The following is a 17,767-nucleotide window of genomic DNA, read 5'->3' as shown; positions in this document are numbered from 1 at the left end:
ATTTTTGTTCAGAGAGCAGTAAAAAAAAATCCAGTTATTAATTTCCACTAATCAAATTATGTCCATTGCCAAATATCCAGATAAGATAAGATGTCCCAGTCAGCAGCACATATCTAGATAACCAGTGCTCTTGTATGAATACGTGTTTTTGAAATATTGCCACTGTGACTTCAACCCTACGCAGATCACTGAAGTAAGAAAATAAACTATCAATTAAAAGCATTGAAACTTATCAGGGAGCTGTAAAGTTGTAAAGCTTAACTTTCTTCAGATCTCAGAATGCTGTGTGGCAGCTTAACTCACACGAGCAGACATCCCCACTGGTCCTTTGTTTTTCAATTTTTTTTTAATGACTCAAAATCATCAATAGCTTACTATAGTGTAAAGACCCATCTTTGTTGTTTTTTTGATTTATTAATTACAATTTACTTATCTTTTTGTGCTGCTATTGGTTGATCTGTCATTACAATGGTTCACCCCTTCCGATGCATTTCAAAAATTTTCTTCAGGGACAGGGGGATATTCCAGTATATTTTCAACTAGCTGATATTCAGCAGTGCTAGAGAAGGACCCAGACACCAGCAGGCTATGTTTTGAAAATACTTGGAATAAATAGGGTAGTTTTAAACATAGCGATCTTCGGAATGCTTCCAACTTACCTAGCTTCCCAAATCCTCACCAACTGCCCACAAAAGATCTCCCGCAGAGCTAACCTCTTTACTTACCCATCCTTGAAATCATGTTTCATTCCAAGCATTCCAACATGCTTTCATTCCAAGCAGCCAAACTGAACACATGGCTAGCAAAACCAATACTCGAGGCCACATCATACACTGACTTCAGAAAGTCTCTGAAGACCCGTCTCTTCAACACCACCTAAGTTTCTCCCCCTCATCCAGCTATATTCCCTCCGAATGCCCACCCCTACCCTTCCTTCCCCCTCCAACGCTTATGGCTGGGTTCCTCTCTTACTCACATTGTATATTTCCGCCCATAAATCAGCGTTTAACTCTTGTATCCTGTTCAAACTGCAATATCCTGTATCTTACTGTAAACATCCTGTACCAGTCCACTCTGTAATTTACTTTATCTTATGGTAAACCTCCCCGGTACCTGCTCACTTTGTATTAACCTGTATCGTATTGTAAACTTCTGTTCCTGTTCACTTTGTAATATCCTGTATCGCACTGTATTCATCTCCTGTTCCTGTTCACTTTGTATTATCCTGTATTGCATTGTAATCATCTCCTGTTCCTGCTCACTTTGTAATATCCTCTTCTCACTGTAAACTTCCCCCATTATCTCATGCACATTGTAATTTCCCTGCATATTATTCATTGTAATTCCGACTTACTATGCACACTCTTCCACAAAGCTTATGTTTCTCAAATCCCTGGTTCCAATACCTAGCTTATTTCCTGTCTCAAACATATGTATCTTGTTGTAAACATATGTCTCCTGCTGTAAACACTGCACCCTCTCCCGGCATGACCCTCTTTGTAAACCGCTTCGAACTTATGGTATAGCGGTATATAAGAAATAAAATTATTATTATTATTATTTACACTACAGTAAGCTATTGATGATTTTGAGTTATATAAAAAATTGAAAAATAAAGGACCAGTGAGGATGTCTGCTCGTGTGAGTTAAGCTACCACACAACATTCTCAGATCCGAAGAAAGTTAAGCTTTACAACTTTACAGCTCCCCAATGATAAGTTTTGATGCTTTGATCTGAAATATTGCAACATTGATTTCCTTTTCTGCCTTTATACTGTTTTAGGAATTTGAATTGATAACAGAATCCTAAATTTAGATAATCCAATCTAGTCAATTTCAACAGTTCAACTAATGTCATTAACACTCCCAATTAGTGGTCACCCAATATAAAATTCACAAGCATAACCCTGATATGAATGAGCTAAACCATGTTACTTACTATATATTTTGAGTGAACGTAGGGGGATCTGTGAAGGAAAATGGCTGAGCTTGATACAAATTGATCATAGTTACTATTCCCCCAATTACGATGTCCCCATTCCTGTGATATCCAGATGATTTTATCAAATCCTGTCCTAAGGAACACGAACTCTCTGCAAGCTTCCATAGGGCATTAAATGTCATTAGGAAAATCAGAAGACAATAAGCTTGCATCTTCAAAACTGTGAATAGTTTGTCCAGTTAAACACCAGCTTTGTAGAAGAAGTCACAGGGCTCTTGGTGATCTCGCACAGGCAGATTTGAATTACTGACAAAAGACACAGTACCTTTAAGGATACAGTAGCTTTATAGTGCCCATCTCCTGACTGTTTAATTCTCGATGGACATCTGCTCCAACTCTGTGCTTTTAATATTAAATATAATTTGTTGCTGGTTTTTTTAAACTCATATTAACAGGTAGACAAACAATAAAGTGGCTTAAATGTGTTGAGATCAGTATAATAACACTAATTGAGGATATTGCATCAGCCCCTTTAATTCCCTACTTGAGCACTTGTTCAAACTCCCTTTTTGTCCTGTGTGTCTGCTATAATTAGATTGTAAGCTCTTCTGAGCAGGGACTGCCTCTTACATGTTCCAGGTGCAGCACTGGTAATGCTATATAAATAATAAATTGTTGTGGGCATAGAATTTATATCAGGGCACCTAAGCTGAGGTTGGAAAAAGAAACCTCTATTAAGCCTATTTATAAACACAATAGGCATCTATGTGCCTTTCCCAAAACTAGTCCCAACCTGCAACTGCACAAATGTATTTATTTTAAAAAATTTCTATACCTAAACGGTTTACAAAATATTACATACGTGGAGGGACATAATAATAAAAAAACAACGTCTAAGTCCCCTTTTGGCCTAAGGCCTTAAACGTTAAAAGTAGAAGCAGGGAAGTTTTTTTTGATAATGGCCTGCCTCTATGTTCAGCTGTTTAAACGCCCAGACCACCACTACGTCTACACAAACACCATATATTCAACCTAAAAAAAAGCCTAAGTCCCAAACGTCCAAAACAAGGGCTTTTAGGCGAAGGAGGAGCTAGTCCTTCGCCTAAAAGCTAGATTCTGTAACTGGTGTCTGTCAAAAACACCGGTTACAGAATCCCCCCCTACAATGATCAGGGCAAGAGGGAGCCCAAGCTCTCTTGCCCCGTGGCACCCCCGAACTCCCCGACACTATCGAGGCAGGAGGGAGCCCAAGCCCTCCTGCCCTCGATGCAAAGGCCCCCAAACCCCTGATCACCCCCTGTTGACCTGTGACCCCCCACTGACCCATGACCCCCCACGCCCACTCCCCTCCCTGTACCTTCAAAAACGGTCAGATGGATGAGTACCAAGCCCGTCCGTCCAAAAGGCCAGCCATCCATTGAATGGCTGGTCTTAGGACCTGATTGGTCCAGGTGGCTCAAATCCCGCCCACAGGTGGGGCCTGAGATGCCTGGGCCAACTGGAATAGGCCCAGTAGGCTTAGGCCCCTCCTATGGGTGGGGCCTTAGGCATATGGGCTGGGTTGGGCGGGTCAGCGGGGGGTGTGTCCATCAGGGGTTCGGGGGGCCCTTGCGTCGAGGGCAGGAGGGCTTGGGCTCCTTCCTGCCCTGATAGTGTTGGGGAGTTCAGGGGTGCTGCAGGGTAGGAGGGCTTGGGCTCCCTCCTGCCCCGATAGTGTCGGGGAGTTCGGGGGTACCGCGGGGCAAGAGGGCTTGGCTCCCTCTTGCTCCGATCTTCATCAGGGGTTCTGATCATTGTGGAGGGGAAGGGTGGATCGCGGCAGGGGAGATGAGCCATCTCTCCTGCCGCGATCATTGCTGTAGGGGATAGGCAGATTTCTGGGGCCGCTGAGCTGAATGCAGCAGCCATGATCAGCTCGGCGGCCCCTTTTCGGCACTTATACCTGTTTAGACTTGGTCTAACCACAACAATACACTCCAAATTTTGCCAAAAAATCCTACAATAGAAATAACACAAAGAGGCAACCTAGTCACATCAAGGTTTGTGAGGGGGATGCTCAGGGCACCAAAAAATGGCTCACAACTTACAACCCAAATTTTAATGAAAAGTTGTAGATAAAGAGTGAAGGGTGCTCTCAGTGTGAACCATCAGTGATAGGAGCACAGCTCCGACACTTCACTTCTGGGTCTGGCTGGAGTTATTGGTTTGTTTGTAGCATGGGTTGCGTTCTTCTTTGTTGTTTGAGTGGTGTGTGTATTTAAGGGCGTGTTTTCGCCCCTGTGTGTGATTGGTCTGTATGTTGTTGTATGATTGGTTGGTTTGTGCATGACGTCGCCTGGGGATCCGTTTTAGGCGTGTGTGTTCTTCCGCCCGGGCACCCCACCCTCCAGCCGACCTCTCTGTTTGTTTGTTTGTGTTCCGTCGGGGGTAAGGTTCCTGAAGAAGGGCTCCTCCCGAAACCAGCGTGGTCGAACCTTTTCTCCTGGCGCGGTTTTGCGTTTAATAGTTTCAGATAAGTATTGTATTTATTTGGCATTTTTTGTATGGTGACATGTGATTCTGTTGTGTGGTCCGGGGGGTCTGGCTGGCAGGGTTTGTTTGGGGGTCGCTCAGGTTTTTTGTGTTGAGTTTGATTTACTCACTTTAATTAATTGATTTGTTTGATTTAGTGGATTCTGTCCCTTTAATTTGCAGCACACTTAGGGTGCTCGATGATGGTGTGGGGGTGGAGGCTTACTGCCTTGACCCAGAAGTGAAGTGTCGGAGCTGTGCTCCTATCACTGATGGTTCACACTGAGAGCACCCTTCACTCTTTATCTACAACTTTTCATTAAAGTTTGGGTTGTAAGTTGTGAGCCATTTTTTGGTGCCCTGAGCATCCCCCTCACAAACCTTGATGTGACTAGGTTGCCTCTTTGTGTTATTTCTATTGACTTGGTCTAAGTCAAAACGTATAAGTACCGACCAGGCAACTTGCCTAAAGTTTTGGTTATACCTGCTGCATGCCTAGGTCTAGATTGGCCCACCTCCTGCCCACCACCCGCCCTTTCCCCTCCTCTAAAAACGCCTCTTTTCTCTCTGTGCATTTAGAGGCAGGGGAAAGGCCTAAGCTGGTTTTAGATATGTCTAAAACCAGCTTTGATTATGGGTACTTGGACGATCAGGCTTTTTGATTGTTCAAGTACCCATTTAGGCCACTTTTTAGACATTTTTTTTATTATGAGTCCCATAGATTTTAAAACAAAATTTAAAAGAACCATATAAACATATGTAAACAAGTCCTCAGAAAATCAGGAAAAATTGATGCATAAAAAAAGGCATTTACAAACAATTGTGTTTTAAGTAGTTTCCTAAATGTGCCTCTATCACCCTCTGAAACTCACACAAATTTAGAAATGCTCACAAATTTACACCATCTGCCAAAAACATGTAAATAAGTGCATACAACACACAAATCACTTCATTTACTGAAAACACCTAGGCAAAGATTCAATGAAAAGGGCAAATTCCTTTCTTACACATACTTTTCCATGTGAATGTAGTCACATAGGGGTAAATTCTCTATAGTACGTCTAAACTTAGGCGTGCTTTAGACATCTGCAGTAATTGAACAATTACGGAGTTAAGGGTCTTAATGAGCGTTAATTGAGAGTTAGACATAGCTAGACGTCAGGTAGACGTCCAAAAAAGATAGACGTAGGATAGACGTCTGAAGAAAGCATAGTCGCATCTATATATGTAGATGTGGATGTGCCGTGGGCATGACATGGGCGTGGTGATGGGCAGGCACTTTTTTTCCCTTCACAGGTATTTAATGAGAGAACTGTACATGGATGAGTGTTAAGCTCTCTTTTACAAAGAGAAATTAACCAATCAACTCTTCATTGTCTCAATCCATCTTCCATGCTGTTTTCCTGGCCTGTCCAATTAAAATCATATACCATTTTTCACCTTGTGCTTATATATGTTTAGATTATAAATATCAGGGCCTATACACCTTTACTAAGTCACCTTGTTAATTTGAAAGGGAATGGCAGGGCCCATTCAGCACTACCTCCAAAGAGAAACCCACACAGGAAACCTATAAACCAATATAAACTTTTTAAATAAAATTATAAAATATATTTTAAAACTTTCAAAACTCAAACTATATACAAAGGGGAAGAGAGGGTGGAACAGAGAGGGTGGGTGGGTGCAGCTTGAGCAGGAAGAGTCAGGAGGGATGGAAAAGGCCAGGCATTGAGAGGACGGTGGCACATGGCTGGACGCATGCTCTCCCCCACCATCCTGGAGTCCATGGGCATAATCCAACCTAGCCAGCCGTTCTCTCAATGACTGGTGCTCCTGAATCAGGGTGATCAGGGCCTCCTCTATCCTCCCCAACCTCTTCAACACAGCCCCTAATCCTGGAACCGTCTGTGTTGGAGAGGTTGAGGGTGCATGGAGGAGGCCTGCCTCCTCCTGAGGCTGGTCATGCTGCTCTGGGGGGGAGCCAGAGAGGGAAGGGGATGGGGTGGGGTCTAAAAACAGAAGGGGCGGAGAGGAGGGGGAAGGGGTGTGACGGGGGAAGGGGTGTGGGATGGCAACTTGTGGGGCTGTGCCCTCGCCCAGGCATCGCCCAGGGCTTCGGCCCTCTCCTGGGCCTGGGCCTCCCAGGCCTCCGCCAACTCCCGGGCCTGTTCCTCCTCCCGGGCCTGCGCCTCCGCCCGGGCCTGCGCCTCCGCCTCAGCCACCAGAGCCTCAGCCTCCATGGCCACCTCATGGCCAGCTCCTGGACTCTCAGGGGGTGTTGCTGCAGCTGCTGCTTCATCTAGACAGGAAGGAAACAGGATATCATCAGGTAGGTGAAGGAAACTTTTGAACATGGCATTCTTTTACTGCTTTCTTTCCTTGTAATATTAATAAAACTGCAAAACATGCACCTCCTAAAAGGAACTTTATAAACATTTAGGAGACAGGCAATACCCGGTGACGTCTGCAAGCCCTGATGCTAGCTCTACTTGTGCCGAAGCAGTACCTATTTGTGAGGTATGAGACACAATCTTAAAAGTCTTGACAACAGACAATGAGTTCTACTAGATTTCTACTATTACACCTTGCCCACATTTGGCCATGAAAAAAGGAGATGTTAAGACAAAGGGTGGGAAATTGCAGTCCTCGACATCTCCTTGTAGACAAGGCTTTCAGGATATGCATGAGAGATTTGCATAGCAAGAAGGCAGTGCAGGCAAATCTCAATCCGTTACATTATCGGGTGCTAGAATATATATGTGTCTGTGTTTGTCTATCTCTTTCCTTACCCGCTTTCTGTATTTCTGTCTTTATTTTTCCTCAGCTGTCCACCCATTCTGCCTTCCTTTTACCTTCCCTGTGTCCACCATCACCCCTTCACTGCTCCCCTTATCCAGCAGCAGTCCTTCTCCCTTTTGTATTATCTCCCCCTGTTCAGCAGCACCTCTTTTTTGTCCCACTGTCCAGCAGAGGCCACCTTTCCTTTTTCTTCTCACCCACCCGTCTCTTCCCCTGTCCAGCAGCACCCCTTACCTCGCGTCTGCCCTCCAGCCGCCTCAAGCCGACATCCGGGAGATCCACGTGCGTGCGTGCAGTTAAATTCTAAGCTTCAGTGTGGCCTGCTTCCTGCTCGCCTTGCTGTATTGTACTAAAATGTACCATACGGCTAGGCGAGCAGGGAGCAGGCCACACCGAACACAAAACAGTAAACAGAACCCTACAGCTCATGGAAAACGGGATCACGGGGTGGAAGTACGCATGCGCGGATTAGGGTTTTATTATCTTAGATGATTTCATGAAGAGGTTACGTGTACTGTGCTCACTGAATGGTTTCCAATATTATTATAAGTTCATGCCGCACCCCCTGGAGAAAAGCCTGCTCCTCCCATCTCAGGAGCCGGCCACGTTTGCGGTGGTCCTCCATCTGCATAATGGAAAAGGAGAGGGGGGAGAGAGAGGATGAGTGTCATATCGCACTGTGACCTAACTTTTATTTATGTCTTGACCTCTATAACACAGAAAAATGGGTGATAAATTTTGCTGGCCTTCAGTGATAATAGGATAGGGAGCACACATGGATGTTAGCAGGCCACAATGCTGCATCCTGGGCTATAGGAAGCAAGATGAGTAAATTTAGGTTTGTACACCATTATGGCAATCCTATATAATAAAAGACTAAGCGCACATGCGCACTTAGGATTTCGTGTTGCCTGCCGCTGTGGTGTGTAATCCGTGGCATCCAACCCAGTGGCAGGTAACATTCTGGCCACTCCTCTCATCCCGCCCTCACTCACCCTGGAAGCCAGACAAGCTCTCTCCCTGCCCGCGTCCTCGGCAGGGAACACACCTCGGCTCTCACTCGCCGCTGCCACCGCTGCTGCTGCTGATCCTGTTGTAAAGAGCAGCCTGCGATGGTGGCCGGCTTTAGCGAACCTCGCAGGCCGCTCTCCAGCCTCGGTAGCACGTTCCCTCTGACGCAATCCAGTGCGTCAGAGGGAACATGCTACCGAGGCTGGAGAGCGGCCTGCGAGGTTCGCTAAAACCGGCCACCATCGCAGGCTGCTCTTCACAGGAGGATCAGCAGCTGAGAGGAGCCGCCGGCGGCACTTTTAAAAACTTAAAACAAAAATCTTCGGCCGCAGCAGGCCAGCCCACGGGAAGGGAAGGGGGAGGGGCCGAAGGAGCAGGTCAGATCGCAGGGAGCGGCTGAAACCGAGCAGGACAGCTCAGGTAAGAGAAGGGAATTGCTTCAGCAGGGACCTGGAGGGGAAGGGAAATATCACTGCTGCTTCTGCAAAGGAAAGTGGGGGGGGAGAAGGGAATGGGGGGAGAGAAGGGAATGGGGGTGGGGGAAAATGCTGCTACTACTTCACAGGGACCTGGAGGGGAAGGGAAATACGCTGCTGCTTCTGCAAAGGAAAGTGGGGGGGGGGGAGAAGGGAATGGGGGGTAGGGGAAAATGCTGCTACTACTTCACAGGATCTGGAGGGGAAGGGAAATATCACTGCTGCTTCTGCAAAGGAAAGTGGGGGGGGGGGAGAGAGAAGGGAATGGGGGTGGGGGAAAATGCTGCTACTACTTCACAGGGACCTGGAGGAGAAGGGAAATACCGCTGCTGCTTCTGCAAAGGAAAGTGGGGGGGGGGAGACAGAAAGAAATACAGACAGACAGACAGAAAAAAAGACAGACAGGGAACCAGAGAGACAGACAGAAAGAAAGACAGACAGACAAAGGGTGCCGGGGAGAAAGAGAAAAAAATAGCAGGAGGGAGAGAGACAGAAAGAAAGGAAGAAAGAGACAGGAGCAGGGAGAGAGACATAATTAAAGAAAGACAGACAGGCATATATTCTAGCACCCGTTAATGTAACGGGCTTAAACACTAGTAGTTTAAATAAATGCATTCAGGCTTCTCTTATCCTGGTGTGCCAATAAAATGGGTTGGTTAGGATGAGAAGCAGCAGCAGCAGCATGGTTATGAACTTACAAGCTGAAGGTGCTGAGGGTGTGCTGGGATATATTGCTGTATACATATGGCAAAGAGGAAATTACAGGTACATATATATAATCAGGCAGGCACATTCCAATAAGTTTATACTATAAATGAGCTGTTTGGAATCACTTACATGTGGCACAAAGATTAAAAAGTGCACTTTATGAATGACCATGATTAAGAACTGGAGGTTGTAAGTTCACATCCCACTCTGCCACCTTTGGGGAGGGGGGGGGTTAATAAGAAAGCAATATTCTGTACAGATTTATGTAAAGAAAATATATTTACTTTATTCTTTGATCACTTGAATATGAATACTTACATTTCTGGGATAGGATGCCAGTCTGTTGTACCTCCTGGTCAGGCGCTCCCAGGAGGCACGATACTGCAGGAAAGTCCTCCTGTGCCCTGCCTCTTTAAAAAAGTGGTGTTCCTTCCTCAGGAACAGTGTGGCTAGGAGGCGGGAGTCCTCAGAGCTGAAATTGGGGCTCCTTCTGGCTGCCATAACTGCAAAATCAATTGCGTTGTAAAAATCTGTGATTCTGTGACGTCACAATGCTGAAACGGCATGACGTCACTCGACGCCGCATGGGCATACTTATAGGCCCGAAAAACGCTAAGGACGCTGTTTTTCCGCATACGACGCCTATGCGGGACTAAGTAAGATTTAACAACGCCTATGCGTCAGACGTTAATTAGATGTGTATAGGATATAGATGGCTGTAAAACAGCAAAATTTTGTCTCCTTTACACTTCTGTGCGTTCGTGCTTCTGGTGCTTGATCTGTGATATTGTAACTTTCTGCTGTGACCTCACTATTTCTCCTGTCCCCCATCTTCTCCCTTTTCTTGTGTACTTGTCAATTGGTGTCTTTGGTCTGGTGTTGGTTTGAGAGATGGCTGACTACTTGGAGTTTGTCGTATGTGTGGTTGCCCGCGATAGATTGTTGCACAGAGGAAGAGGTCCGGCCCCATTCCTGGGGCATGGCCAGCTTAGAGGCAGAGGCCCAGGACGCCGCCGACCACTGGCCCCCAGGGTATAAAGGCCCACGGACAACTTCCTTGATATGACAGATGAGCGATGTAATGGTCTCCTTAGATTTCTACAATAAAAATCTTAAACCATTTAAGGATGTTGTGATTACTTACCAAAAGAATGCCAGGGCCCAGTCTGATACATTGAGTAGTGCACAGGCATTATTGTTTCCTTAGGTACCGCTGTAAATGGATCACTCTTATCACATTGATCTTTGTCTGAGGGCCAGGTTGGAAAGGTAAGAAGTGGGGTAGCAAACTGATGTGTGTGGGGGGGGGAACTAGGGGTAGTCATGTCTCCCATTTGCTCACCAGTACAATGACATGACCTCAGAGCCTGCAAATAGCATAATTAAGAAGATGGCATTACTAGGGAGGACAGACAAGGTAGTATTGTTCCATCTTCTGGTTTGTAGGGAAATAGTTTCCTTCTTACACACCTGGGTTTCACTACTCTTCCGTTCCACACATAGCCCTCTGCTTACATTGCATATCATCTCACCTCATCCAGCTATAGTTGCATAACATTACCTTCACCTGCTGCATTGTTAGATTATACATCTGAGAAACCCACACAGGAAACATATAAACCAGTATAAACCTATCATGTCACAATCAGTTCAAAGAAAGCATTTCTGGCTCACCAGGTTAATGCGCCTGGTGAAACCTCTCAAGGTCATCGGTTCAACTCCCACCCTCACCATCCCTCTTTTGCACAGCTTCCTATTAGCTCTGAAAGAAGTATGTATGTATGTGGACTTTGTTGTTTTTCATCAGCATTGTGCATCAGATACATTCATTTGCTCTCAGCTACAAGCCATTTTGGTAGGAATGGATTTCCTGCTATGCAATATCCACACAGGGCAACAGATAGAAGAGTTTACTAAAACGTCAGAGGGCATGGACAGGTATCATTGGAAGGTGTACATGTTTTGATGTATCCTAGAGACATTCCGGTTGGTATCTTCAGGGAAAACTGATTTCTTCTTTTGGTGATTATCCATTAACTATTTCTCTATTCCCCAGGGTCATTAGCAGGTCTGAGATGATCATAAAAAAACCAGCATAATTTGACTCCATGTTACATTTATTGACCATACCTAAGAATATGGGTTTTGCATCCGTGACAGCAGTGCTTTAAACCATTGCGCTACCAGTCTTTTATCTCAACTGACTGTGAGATGATAGCTAAGTAGATCATACCTTACCACATCACTAAGGTATGCTATGACAGGGGAGCCAGAGACACTGGAGTGAAAGGTGCTGTAGCTCAGTGAGTAAAAGCGCAGTACCGTTCTTCCAGAGGTTGTGGGTTCAACTCCCAGCTTGTCTTTTACTTTTACATATCTACCTTCCAGGTGCACCTTGATGATGTCACAATGAGGTCAGCATTGTGCTGCTGGCTACTTCCTCTTCCTATGAACTAGAAGCCACATTCAGGTCTGATCTGTGTTTTGATTCTGTTTCTAAGTTGGGCAAGTGTAAGTTATGGGATTTACCTTTGGTCTGAAGAATGAGCTGATTGTAACAATGTTTTAAGACCAGGAGAGTGTTATTTAGAGCAAGATATCACTTTTAAACTATCCTCTCTCAAATAATGTCTCTGGGAAATCCAGAGAAAGATCATTGGATGACTTAGGGTGCCTTTCCTGCCAGTCTTTGTGGAACTTAAACTAGGTTTATCAGAAGTCTATATGGTGTTCAAAGCCCGATCCTTTCCACTTCTAATAGGAGGTGAGTAGAACTTTACTGTACAACTTTCTGTGTAGCATACATCTACAGTTTCCCACCTTCCGTACTTGATAGTGTAAGTTCAACACCCGCTCGGTACGTTTCATCTTCTAGTTCTCCTTTTAAACATGACATATTGTTTTAGTTTGTATTAATGGTAAACTCTACAATTCTGAAATCATAAAGGAAAAAGATACAACACAGCAGTGTTTTCTGCATGTCATCCTTTTCAATATACTCACTGATGTTCCCAGATCAACTCCCACTAAAACTAATATATTACAAAAAAATAGAGAGTTTATAAAATGGTATATTGTGTTTTGATTATCCTTTTCATCATCCTATACTTTGGGTTAATTATGTGAAAGCTTACAATGCTGAATGACTGATAATAAATCAGTAAAGAGTACTTCTTTATATATACTTATATTAAAAACATCATACAGACGTCTATCTGACGTCTAAGCACGACCATGTAGAGACGTCTAGATGACGTTTCAGAAAGCCGCGTCTATCCTGCACTCAGCGTCTGTACAGACGTCTATCGGACGTCTAAGTATCACTGATTGACACTTGCGCTTGCTGGACGTCTAAAGCACGCCTAAGTTTAGACGTATTATAGAGAATCTAGGCCTTAATCTCTAAATTGGAATTCACAAAGCAAAATGACTTCTTTGTAGATGCATATATCCAATTCTACAGAGTAGAGAATGACACAGTGGATGTTACCCGCGGCTAGCTGCGAGTAGTGATCAGGATAATTGCACACAAGCGTACTTATAGCTATTCTAGGGTTGTAAAATGAAATGACAAAATAATAATGATGCAAAATATTTTAATAAAATCCAAAATCTTATTTTTTATTAGCTATCAATATTAGATCATAAGAGTACTCAATTAATTGATTAGCAAATCAATTGAGTATCATTTTGCATCAGAGAATTATTACAGAAGCCAAAAGCTGGCCTTGCTCATAAAAAATTCCAACGTTTTACCCGTTACACGTCCATATATATCCTAAATGACAACATTCCTTTGTTACAATCCATCTGCAGTCTAATTTGTTCACATTATTTATTCCCATATAAGGCTAGCTTCATATAGGCGTGTCACAAATTACTTTCTTATATCTAAAAAGTTACATTCTCACATTAAGCTTACATATTTTATAAAAAGAAGAAATACATAAACAAATATTGTAATATACTTACAAAACTCCTCAGCTTTATATCCTTTCCTGTAAATATCAGTGTGTCTTTTCCTGAGATCTTTGTCTCACAAAGACTGAACAAAGAAAAGATGGAAAAGAGCAGGTACCCCTCCCATCAAGATTCTACGTAGAAAAAAAGTTGCTCAAGGTCAGAGGTCAAACACCATCTGTTGCCTTATCAGGATCTCTTCAGGATTTCAGATATATGAAAATCAAAATAACATGTATTCCTAATCTATATTTGTTGTTAACATATATTTGTTCATTTATTATCTATAGCTACCTAAATGAATTTCTATTGTGTAATTTTTCCTAACTTTCTGACACTTAATTTTGGATCAATTCATACCATGATACACATGTGGTTTAGATTTGTCCTTAGCAAACTCAAGTCATGGCACACCTAGGGCCCCCTGGTATGTGGATACCAGGTCAAAAGCCAACTCCTGTCTGCCTACATTTCCCTGAGGATTGGCCTAGTTCAGGCTGGTCACTTTTTAACACAAAGAAGCTCTATAAGAAACTTAAGCTTTCCCATCTGCTGGTATGGTGGTTATCAATCACAAAATGTCTTAGCCTGCCTTCCTATATCCGTCAAGCACATGACATATATCAAATCCATATGGTAACTTAAAATCCCTGTTTTTAAACTTTTTGTATTTCAGATCATTTTATTCCAGCTTATCCAATTTTCATTTATTCATTTATAGCTACTAATCCACATTCTCACTTGCTCTTGGATTAGGCCCTATCTATCAACAGTTTTTCTAACTAGTAAATCTTGGTGCAATGTGAGAAAATGTAATAGCTGAATTTTTTTATTTCATGTTTGCTCACTCGTACCTGTCCAGGTAAACTAAGCTGGCCCTCCCCAGAACTACTTAAGGCATAGGACAAGGCCCTGAGTCCCCCCTTGGGACCTGGAACAGTTCACTGTTCCAGGACCCACACCTGGAGCTTTAGTGGCCTTACCTTGCTCTGTTCTGAGGTTGCTTTGGGCATGACTTGTTCTCTGGATCAGCGTAAGATTGGGAGTCACTTTCTGCAAACATGTTTTTCCAATGCCAATTATACAGGATAAACTACAACACACAATCAGAAACACAAAAGCCAGGCCTATTAAAACACCCAATAGGCCTTTAACCCATGATATATTAGGCATCCATGCAGTTAGCCAATCAAACCAACCTTTATCCTCTACCTTAAATTGTTCCCAATTCTGCAATGCCTTGTCTAGAGATGTGATATGTGCTTGCTGGTCAGAGAAGGAGTCAGGAATATAAGTACAACATTCTTGTCCAATGATGGCACATGTACCCCCCTGGGCTGCTAGGAGATAGTCGAGTGCCATCCTATTTTGAAGAGCTACAATGCGTGTTTGTCTGAGCTCTAGTGACAGAGATTGAGTAACTGCTGTTGTTTCATTACCCATAGTTTCAATAAGGGTGGATAATTTTTTTATAATTTGGATTAATTTACCTACTCCATAACTAGGTAAAAGGATCATAGCAAATCTTTCCCCTTCAGAAATGAGAGGAGTATTTCTTTTTGGTCAGGTAGGAGGCAATTCAGATAGGATTCTCATAGGATTCAGATAGGATTACAGGAGGTAATAGGAACCCGATATAGCAGGTTCCGTACCAACCCTCGTGAAGCCATCTGTATGCATATGGGCCACAAATCCACCAGCAGTCAGCATAAGAGGGTAACAAATAATTACTAACACCTGTAAGCCAGGCAAATTGTTGCCTGTCAGTAAAATAGGTAGAAACAGTAATATTTCCCAGTGAAAGAGAAATATTTGGACCATCAGAAGAAACATAATATTGACATGAACTCTTTCCAGCATACCAGGTGGTTTTATCTGTCCTTTTAGAATGGTAACAAAGAAATCCTCGCATGGGTCTAACTAAAACTGGGGCTGGTGGTTTATTTGGGTCAAAACTAAAAGCATAACGAGTAAATGTTTGAAGAAGAGAATATTGAACCATAGAGGAACAATTTCCTTCATGACTAAACTGTGGTGCAACTAAGCCATTATGTGGCATAAGATAAAGAGAATAATAACAAAGATCAGAAACATTCCATGCAAAAGGTCGAAAAGGTAACCCACTAGAGTGTTGTGGAAGCTGGGCACAAACCCAGCAATTGCTTACATTAGCATACCTAGCTACACGAAATTTCATTTGTTCATAGGAATTTCCCTGACCTACTAGAGGTAAGAAAAGATTTCATTCTGCAAAAGTGTGGTGGAAAAAAGTAAAGAATAGTAATGGAGAACACCAAATAAGTAACATGGCTAAAATTAATACCTAATTAGTATAACTAAAAAATAAACAATATTGAAAATATGCAAATATAATAATAGCGATAAGATGAACTACTAATAGTGTCTCTAGTCCTTGATTTCCTTGCAGGAACAATAGATATGCTCAGGTAATCAGGTATTAGCAATGGGTGCTGGTTTAATGTCTTTCACGTGTACTAACGGTGTATACCCTTTTAGTTTCACTGCATAAGGGAACACCACTTCCACTTGAAAAGGTTCATAAAAGTATGGCTGAGTCCATATATTTCTTGTATGTAACCTCTTATACACCCACTGATCCTGATGGAATCTGTAAACTGGAAGTGCTTGATCCACACTACTTGGAGTTCGTCGCGATTGAATCTCTGCTATAGCTGTCTGTAATGCTACAACATAATCAGAAAATAAAGTATCATTAGTACAATTTCCCGGTTTCACAAAAGCAAGGGGCATCTTTCTTCCAGTGGCAATTTGGAAAGGAGTCAAAGCAAATCTAGGCATATGCCTATTGCGCACTACATAGAGTGCTGCTGGCAAATATTTTAGCCAGTCTTTAGACTCCAATGGCATAATTTTTCGCAACGCAGTTTGTATTAAATCATTCGATTTTTCAACAAAACTGATTGAGGATGGTAAACTGTTATGAATTTGTGCTTAATCAATAGTGAATTTGCCAATTCTTGTAATAATGCATTTTTAAAGTGGCTGGCATTATCTGTGGCTATCTCATAAGGAATTCCATGTCTTGGAATAATTTCATTTAAGAATACCTTTGCCACTTCTCCTGCTGTTTCTTTTTTACAGGGGTAGGCTTCAATCCAGCCCGAAAAAGGACAAACACAAAGTAAAAGATACCTCTTACCTGTACAAGGTGTTATCATGTCTGTAAAATCCACATGCCACTTCTGAAAAGGTCCCTGCGGGATAGGTAGAGTGCCTGGTGCTACACAAGTACCTCTAGGATTAGTTTTTACACATATAGTAATACAGTCTGTCTTACTATTTTTTCTAAATTAGGATGCCAGATTTGCTGTGACAATTGACTAATCAAAGTAGCTGCACTTTCATGTAAGGCATTGTGCATTTGTTGGATCATTATCACCAGAGGTACCTGTGCCATACATGGCACACCTGACGAATTATACCAGATACCTTCTATACACTGACACTGTAAATTTGTCCATTGTTGAATCTCTTCCTCTGTCACGCCATCCAGGAGCAGTCGTCTATGCTCTTCTTGTTCTTTTGTAATCTTGCTCCTAGCTCTAGTCTGCACTAGCATTATGCCTTTTGCTCTATAGCCCATTTTGCTGCTTGATCTGTCTGATTATACATATATTGCTCCCACGATTCATCTTTCTTATCATGGGCCTTAATTTTACATAATGCCAATGTTTTGTCTGGGTATTGCTGCAGTAAGCTATCCCATCTCTCTATCAAAGGTAAATGTTGAACTGGATGACCTCCAGAGTCTATGAATCCTCTCTTTTTCCATGTCATTAAATGCAATTTTGCTACTCCTAAAGCATATGCAGAATCTGAATAGACAGTAACTTTCCTTCCTATATTGTCCTGTAACACCTGGACTAATGCTGCTAATTCTGCAGTCTGAGCTGAATATTGATCTGATGATCTGTCAGCATCCCTATCATACGTTGTGATAGCAAATGCTGCTCTGTTTGTAGCACTGGAACCATCTATAAAACAAATATATCCCTCACCTAGGGGTTTATCATATTGTAATAATATTTGTTGCTGTGGAATCAAAACTGAACACTCGTGCTCAGTACTGTCTTGTATTCCTAAAAAAGCATAAAACACTTGTGCTGGATCTTTATCCTTCATTTTTGGTTGCACATCCACTAAACCAGTGGTAAGCAGAGCCTAATACTTCCCTATACGCTGACTAGTAAACACTACTTCTGGCAATTTTAAAATATTCAAAATATCATGGGAAGTATGTACTGTGATATGACTGTATGGCAACAAATCCATAATTTTTCCTACCAATGTTGCAGCTGCCACTACTCCTTTTTCACAC

General features: G+C 42.8%; 1 protein-coding gene across 1 annotated transcript in view; it reads right to left on the bottom strand.

Moving 5' to 3' along the window:
* The window catches only part of LOC117346145 (vomeronasal type-2 receptor 26-like), a 119,908-nt gene extending 102,900 nt beyond the window's left edge, over positions 1-17,008 (bottom strand). The window contains exons 1-4 of the mRNA XM_033915547.1: positions 16,879-17,008; positions 15,917-16,112; positions 14,391-14,500; positions 6,530-6,752 (exon numbers count right to left, since the gene is read on the bottom strand). Of these exons, the coding sequence (XP_033771438.1) occupies positions 6,530-6,752; positions 14,391-14,500; positions 15,917-16,112; positions 16,879-17,008 (659 nt within the window). The remainder of the gene's footprint in view (positions 1-6,529; positions 6,753-14,390; positions 14,501-15,916; positions 16,113-16,878) is intronic.
* Positions 17,009-17,767: the final 759 nt, after the last annotated feature.

Source organism: Geotrypetes seraphini, chromosome 12 (assembly GCF_902459505.1).
Source record: "Geotrypetes seraphini chromosome 12, aGeoSer1.1, whole genome shotgun sequence".
Taxonomy (NCBI): domain Eukaryota; kingdom Metazoa; phylum Chordata; class Amphibia; order Gymnophiona; family Dermophiidae; genus Geotrypetes; species Geotrypetes seraphini.
This window is presented reverse-complemented; position numbering and strand designations above follow the sequence as displayed.